The 6914-nt window shown below is 44.7% G+C and overlaps 1 protein-coding gene across 1 annotated transcript; it reads right to left on the bottom strand.

The window, feature by feature from the left end:
- Positions 1-234: 234 nt before the first annotated feature.
- LOC143736632 (uncharacterized) lies at positions 235-4935 on the bottom strand. Its single transcript, XM_077227307.1, has 2 exons — positions 3649-4935; positions 235-498 (listed from the first exon to the last, which is right to left on the bottom strand). Exon 1 carries the CDS (start codon positions 4573-4575, stop codon positions 3652-3654), a length of 924 nt encoding a protein of 307 aa, XP_077083422.1. The 5' UTR covers positions 4576-4935; the 3' UTR covers positions 235-498; positions 3649-3651.
- Between the last annotated feature and the right edge of the window lie 1979 nt (positions 4936-6914).

Here is a 6914-nt window from a genome sequence, read left to right as displayed (position 1 = left end):
ACTTGCTATTGTCTCCGCTATTCTCTGTGCCATAACAGAACGATCAGACCAACATGAAGGCAGCAAGGACACCTGAACTTTCTGAGTTTCTCGCCCGCAACATGTCTCGTATGGATCAGCAGGAGGAGAATCTCGCCATAACCGGCCGGGCGGTTCAAGCATTGGTGGCGCAGGTATCCGAGCTCACCCAGCAGATTCAACACCTTGCCATACCCACTGCGCCGACTCAATTCAATTCAATTCAATTCAAATTTATTTGTATAGCGCTTTTCACAATACACATTGTCTCAAAGCAGCTTTACAGAAATTGCATTTCGGAAATGTACATAGAAAAATACAGTTAGTTAATCAAGTATTAATTTATGGCATAACATATCGCCGGCTTTGAGTCGTCTCTTCACAGGCGTCGAGTCGTCTCTTCACAGGCGTTGGGGCATCTGAAGTCTCCGTGAGAGGCTGGATACAAACTGGAGCTGACGAACGCTATTTACCTCGGGACTAGCGTCCCGAGATAACAGCAGAAAGGCAGATGGGAAATAATTAGCATAGCTGATGTTCATAATGTTAATGCATTCGAACCGATTCAGCAGTATCAAAGGTTAAGCATTAAGTGAATGCTTGGTTAAAGAGATGCGTCTTTAATCTAGTTTTAAACTGGGACAGCGAGTCTGAGGCTCGTACAATATCAGGAAGGCTATTCCAGAGTTTAGGAGCTAAATGCGAGAACGCCCTCCCTCCTTTAGTGGACTTAGATATCCTAGGAATGACCAGAAGCCTCGAATTTAGTGATCTTAAAGAGCGCGATGGATTGTATGGCGATAGAAGGTCTGTTAAATACACAGGAGCTAAACCATTTAGGGCTTTATAGGTCAGTAGGAATACTTTGTAATTGATACGTAACTTAATAGGTAACCAGTGTAGAGATGATAAAATAGGTGTTATATGATCATATTTTCTTGATCTAGTAAGAACTCTAGCAGCTGCATTTTGCACTAACTGTAGCTTGTTAATTGAGGATGTAGGACAGCCAGCTAATGAAGCATTACAGTAATCTAGTCTCGAGGTCATGAAAGTATGAACTAACTTTTCTGCATCAGAAACAGATAGCATGTTGCGTAGCTTAGCAATGTTTCTAAGGTGGAAAAAGGCTGTTCTTGTAATATATGAAATATGATTTTCGAAAGTCAAGTTGCGGTCTAGTATAACACCCAGGTCTTTTACTGTAGTGGACAAAGTAACAGGACATCCTTCTAAATTAAAGTTGTATTGTAAGGGATTTTGTGGGTAGTTTTTTGGACCAATAAGTAGTACCTCCGTTTTATCTGAATTTAATAGCAGGAAATTACACGTCATCCAGCATTTTATATCATTTAGACACTCTGTCAATTTAGATAAGTTAGTGTTTTCATCTGGTCGTGATGAGATATATAATTGAGTGTCATCAGCATAACAGTGGAAATTAATTCCATGTTTTCTTATAATATTACCAAGTGGCAGCATATATATTGAGAATAGCAGAGGGCCTAACACCGATCCTTGCGGCACTCCATAGTCTACTGACGTTATCTTTGATTTTTCCCCATTTAGACAGACAAAATGGTAACGGTCTGATAAGTAAGATCTAAACCAGCTTAATGCCTGTCCCTGAACACCAGTGTAGTTTTGTAGTCGATCCAGGAGTATTTTATGATCGATAGTGTCGAACGCAGCGCTTAGATCGAGTAGAACTAGTATTGAGATACAGCCTTGGTCAGAAGCTAAAAGTAAATCATTTGTAATTTTAACTAGCGCAGTTTCTGTGCTATGATGCGGTCTGAATCCCGACTGGAATTTTTCATAGATATCATTTTCTTGTAAGAAAGAGCACAATTGAGCGGACACAATTTTTTCTAGTATTTTAGACATAAATGGAAGATTTGAGATGGGTCTGTAATTTGCTAAGTTATTTGGATCTAATTGCGGTTTCTTAATGAGAGGTTTTATTACTGCCAGCTTGAATATTTTTGGAACATGACCTAAAAATAAAGATGAGTTAATAATATTAAGAAGAGGCTCTTCGACTACAGGTAACACTTCTTTCAGTAGTTTAGTGGGTATTGGATCTAATAAACATGTTGTTGGTTTCGATGCAATGATAAGTTTATTTAGCTCTTCCTGTCCTATAGTTGTAAATCGGTGTAGTTGTTCTAGAGGGGCCATAATTGAGGCTGAATCATAAGACATCATAGAGGATTGTATATTTACAATTGTGTTTCGGATGCTTTCTATTTTCTCATTGAAGTAATTCATAAAATCATTACTACTATATTGTAATGGAATATTTTGCTCTGGTGATGTTTGTTTATTTGTTAGTCTAGCCACGGTGTTGAATAAAAACCTTGGATTATTTTGGTTATTTTCTATTAGTTTGCGGAGATGCTCAGCCCTTGCTGCTTTTAGAGCCTTTTTATAACGTGACATACTGTCTTTCCACGCGATTCTAAAGACCTCTAAATTAGTTTGTTTCCATTTACGCTCTAAGTTACGAGTTTCTCTCTTGATTGCATGCGTAGCACTGTTGTACCATGGTGCTTTAGTTTTCTCTCTTACCTTTTTTAATCTAATTGGTGCAACAATATCTAGTGTACTAGAGAACATGGTGCTCAAACTGCTAGTCATTTCCTCTAGTTCATCTGTTTGTTTGGGTGCACTGCGCAGCTGAGATAGATCAGGTAAGCTATTTGAGAATCTATCTATAGTGGTTGGAAGGATTGTTCTGCCTGGTCGATAACGTTGCGCAACGTGACAAATTTCAGCAGTACGTATTATACAAGTTACCATGTAATGATCAGTGAGATCATCACTTTGCGGTATAATATTTATATCAGTTGGATTGGTTCCATATGATATAATTAAATCTAGTGTATGATTTAGACGATGAGTGGGACCGCTGACGTTTTGCGTGACCCCAAAGGAGTTTAATAAATCTGTAAACGCAGTCCCTAACGCATCATTTGTATTATCTACGTGTATGTTAAAGTCTCCAACAATTATTGCTTTATCGACATTGACCAATAGATCTGAGAGAAAGTATGCAAACTCTTTTAGGAAATCAGCATAGGGCCCTGGAGGTCTATATAGGGTAGCCAAGGCTAGAGATAATATGGATTTGTTTCTTGCATCTAAGAGCGTAACATTTAGCACAAGTACTTCAAACGAATTAAACCTGTGACCTGTTTTCTGAGTAACATTAAGAATATCTCTATAGATTGTTGCAACCCCGCCGCCACGACCGATCAGACGGGGCTCATGCTTATAACAGTATCCTGGTGGAGTAGACTCATTTAGACCGAAATAATCATTTGGTTTAAGCCAGGTTTCAGTAAGGCAAAGTACATCGAAACTATTATCTGTGACCATTTCATTTACAATAACCGCCTTAGGTGTGAGCGATCTAATGTTTAGAAGACCTAGCTTTAGAAATTGTTTTTGTTCACTGATATTTAGATTTTCTGGTTTAATTACAATAAGATTTTTGCTAGATCCTACACTAGATTTATTGTTTGGCCTCACTAAGCGAGGAATAGACACAGTTTCTATATAATGTTCTACACTACTTATATCAATTAAGTTGGGACAGCAAAGACTGTGATTTGGACTTTGACTTACTAGTCATATGGTGTGTAACGTCTTGGAGATGTTGTCGGACAGAACAGCCGCTCCGATTCTGCTGGGGTGCAGGCCATCAGCACGGTAGAGCCTAGGTCGCTCCCAGAACAGATTCCAATTATTTACAAAGAGCAGTTTCTGTTCATTACACCATGACATTAACCATTCATTTAGAGCAAATAATCTACTGAACCTTTCTTGTCCTAGTCGGTACGTGGGAAGCGGTCCAGACACGATGATAGTTGCTTCAGGCGATGTGCTGCGAACCGTCTCGATCAGGCTTCTGTAGTCCTTCTTCAGAACCTCCGTCTGCCGCAGCCTGATGTCGTTCGTCCCGGCGTGTAGGACCACAGCTCCGACGCGCTCGTCACCGTTCAGGATCTCGGGAATCTGTGCGGCGACATCAAGAACACGAGCACCAGGAAAACAGTGAGTGCGCACCTTACGCTTACCTGAGGTAGCACGGACATGACGGACCATGGAAGTGCCGATGATCACGGCGGCGTCACGTTCCGGCTCGCGAAGAGGGGAGAAGCGGTTCCGGGTGGAGATCTCGAAGACCGGGAGGGGGGGGGAAGTCCTTGGTCTGGTCCTGGCTCGTGTCTTCCGCTGTGGGATCACCCAGGGTCCGTGGTGTTGCCTCGGTGCCGGAGTGAATGAAGGCAGAGATGATCGCGTCCTCCTGGGCAGAGAAACGCACGGAGTAGACGAAGTCGGAGTCAAAAAGTTACTAACCACTGACTTGTGAGCATCGGCGCGTGATGTTTCGAGCGTTGATCGCCGATCTCGCAGCTCGGCTTGCTTCACCAGCAGAACGCGGATCTGTTTCTCCACCGACTCCAGCTCCAATCGTACCGAAACCAGCTCGAATGTGTCCTCACCTGCACTCAGAGGTAACGTTAGACACACATCCGATATGTTCGCCATTATAACAGATGAACAGTAAATTAGTAGTGATACTACCAATATCACTACTAATTTAGGACTGAAATGATGGATATAACACGTATCCTTTCAGTCAAACGGGTGTAAAATGAGAGGGTCGATAGGCGCGAGGCCACGCGTGAAATGCTAGCGGGCTAAAGGCTAGTAGCCGAGATTCGGAAAGTTGGATCTAAGTAGCGATATCAAAGCAATCCGATTGTTTTTTATAAGGAATAGTGTCGAGGATAAGTTCACATGATATAAAAATAGAAAGTGCTTGTTTATAAATGAGTGGTAAAGAAGAAAATCAGCGATTAATGAATCAATTCGACGGAGCTCCAAACACAAACACAGATCGCACGCGCATGCGCATGACTCCAAACCCCCCCCCCCCCCCCCCCCCCCCTCCATCCGGACGTCAACAGGAGCCGCATTTACCCACCCCTGAGAGCTATTCGGGTGAGACCAATTACTGTCGAGCCTTCCTGACTAAATGTTCGATGTTTTTTGACCTACAGCCTCTAACTTTCTCCACTGAGGATGCGAAGGTGGCTTTCGTACTAACCTTGTTGACTGGACATGCGGCTTTGTGGGGGACGGCGGTGTGGGAGAACCAACGACCATGCTGTTCCTCGTTCCAGGCACTCTCACAAGAGATGAGGAGGGTGTTTGATCGGGCGGTCGCCGGTAGGAAGCTGCACGACAACTCGCAGACCTTCACCAGGGGGACCGACCCGTTGCCGATTACTCCATTGAATTTCGCACCCTCGCCGCTGAGTGCCGCTGGAACGAGGAGGCGCAGTGGGATATGTTCCTGCATGGGCTGGCTGACCGTATCCACTGGGAGATATATACCCTGGACCTGCCTACGGATCTCGATGGACTGATTGAGCTGGCCCTGCGAGTGGACGCTCGCCTACATCGTCTGGAGCAACGCACTCGCACTGTCTCGGGCCCCAGGACTTTCGGAAACCCCCAGGCCAGCGGTTGTGATACGGTCAGCCCCGTCGACGATCACGAGCCCATGCAGGTGGGTCGAGCTCGGCTCTCCCGGGAGGAGAAGGAGAGAAGGAGGTCCCGTGGTTTATGCCTCTACTGTGGTGGAGCGGGTCACTTTCTCAACCAGTGTCCAGTAAAAGACAGGGCTCGGCCGTAGAGAAGGGGATACTGTCGGGCGGGATCTCCACATCCATCGCCTCTTCCACACTCCTCCCGGTGAGATTGCAGTGGGCAACCCGAACTCATCACTGTCAGGCACTATTGGACTCTGGAGCCGAAGGAAATTTTATGGACTGAACATTAGCACGTAAGCTCCAAATACCCATCACACAACTCACCAACAAGATTTCTGTTAATGCACTGAATGGTCAAGAACTTCCTGCTATATCATTCACCAATACTCAGTTGACCCTTATCACTTCTGGCAATCATTCCGAAGAACTGTCTTTTCTGCTTCTGGACTCCCCTCATGTTCTCATTGTCCTCAGTCACCCCTGGCTAGTTCAGCACAACCCCAGGGTGGACTGGGGACATAACATAGTCTCTACCTGGAGCACCCAATGTTATGCGTCTTGTTTGGTGTGTGCTTGTTCGTCCGTTTCTAATTCTGTTTTTCAGGAGGAGTCGGTGAATGTGTCTAACGTGCCCCGTGAGTATCTCGACCTGAAGGAAGTGTTCAGTAAGTCCCGGGCTGCTTCTCTCCCTCCGCATTGTCCCTATGACTGTGCTATAGATCTTCTGCCAGGTACGTCTCCGCCTAAGGGCAAGTTATACTCTCTTTCAGTTCCTGAGAGGGAGGCCATGGAGAAATACATTTCTGATTCTCTGGCATCCGAGTTCATCCGTCCTTCTTCTTCTCCAGCGGGGGCGGGTTTCTTTTTGTGGGGAAGAAGGATGGTTCCCTGCGACCATGTATTGATTACCGAGGGCTGAATAACATCACGGTAAAGAATACTTATCCTTTGCCATTGATGTCTTTAGCTTTCGAGCGGTTACAGGGAGCATCAGTCTTCACAGAATTGGATTTATGTAATGCTTATATTTTGGTCCGCATCAAGAAGGGGGATGAATGGAAAACCGCGTTTAACACCCCCAGGGGTCACTTTGAATATTTGGTCATGCCGTTCGGGCTGTCCAACTCCCCAGCGGTTTTCCAGGCACTCGTCAATGACGTGCTGAGAGACATGGTTGACCAATTCATCTATGTCTACCTGGATGACATATTGATTTTTTCTTCGTCTCACCAGGAACACGTTCAGCACGTCAGATGAGTGCTTCAGAGGTTGCTAGAGAATGGGCTTTTTGTCAAGGCGGAGAAATGCGCTTTTCATGCACAGTCTGTT

Source organism: Siphateles boraxobius, unplaced genomic scaffold (assembly GCF_051911475.1).
Source record: "Siphateles boraxobius isolate OS27281-9 unplaced genomic scaffold, OSU_SipBor_1 130, whole genome shotgun sequence".
NCBI lineage: Eukaryota > Metazoa > Chordata > Actinopteri > Cypriniformes > Leuciscidae > Siphateles > Siphateles boraxobius.
The sequence above is the reverse complement of the archived record's forward strand: the minus strand, read 5'-3'. Positions and strand labels throughout refer to the sequence as shown.

Bases quoted from the DNA above. Each gene is read 5' to 3' on its own strand.
- LOC143736632 (XM_077227307.1), bottom strand. From the start codon at position 4,575: ATGGCGAACATATCGGATGTGTGTCTAACGTTACCTCTGAGTGCAGGT.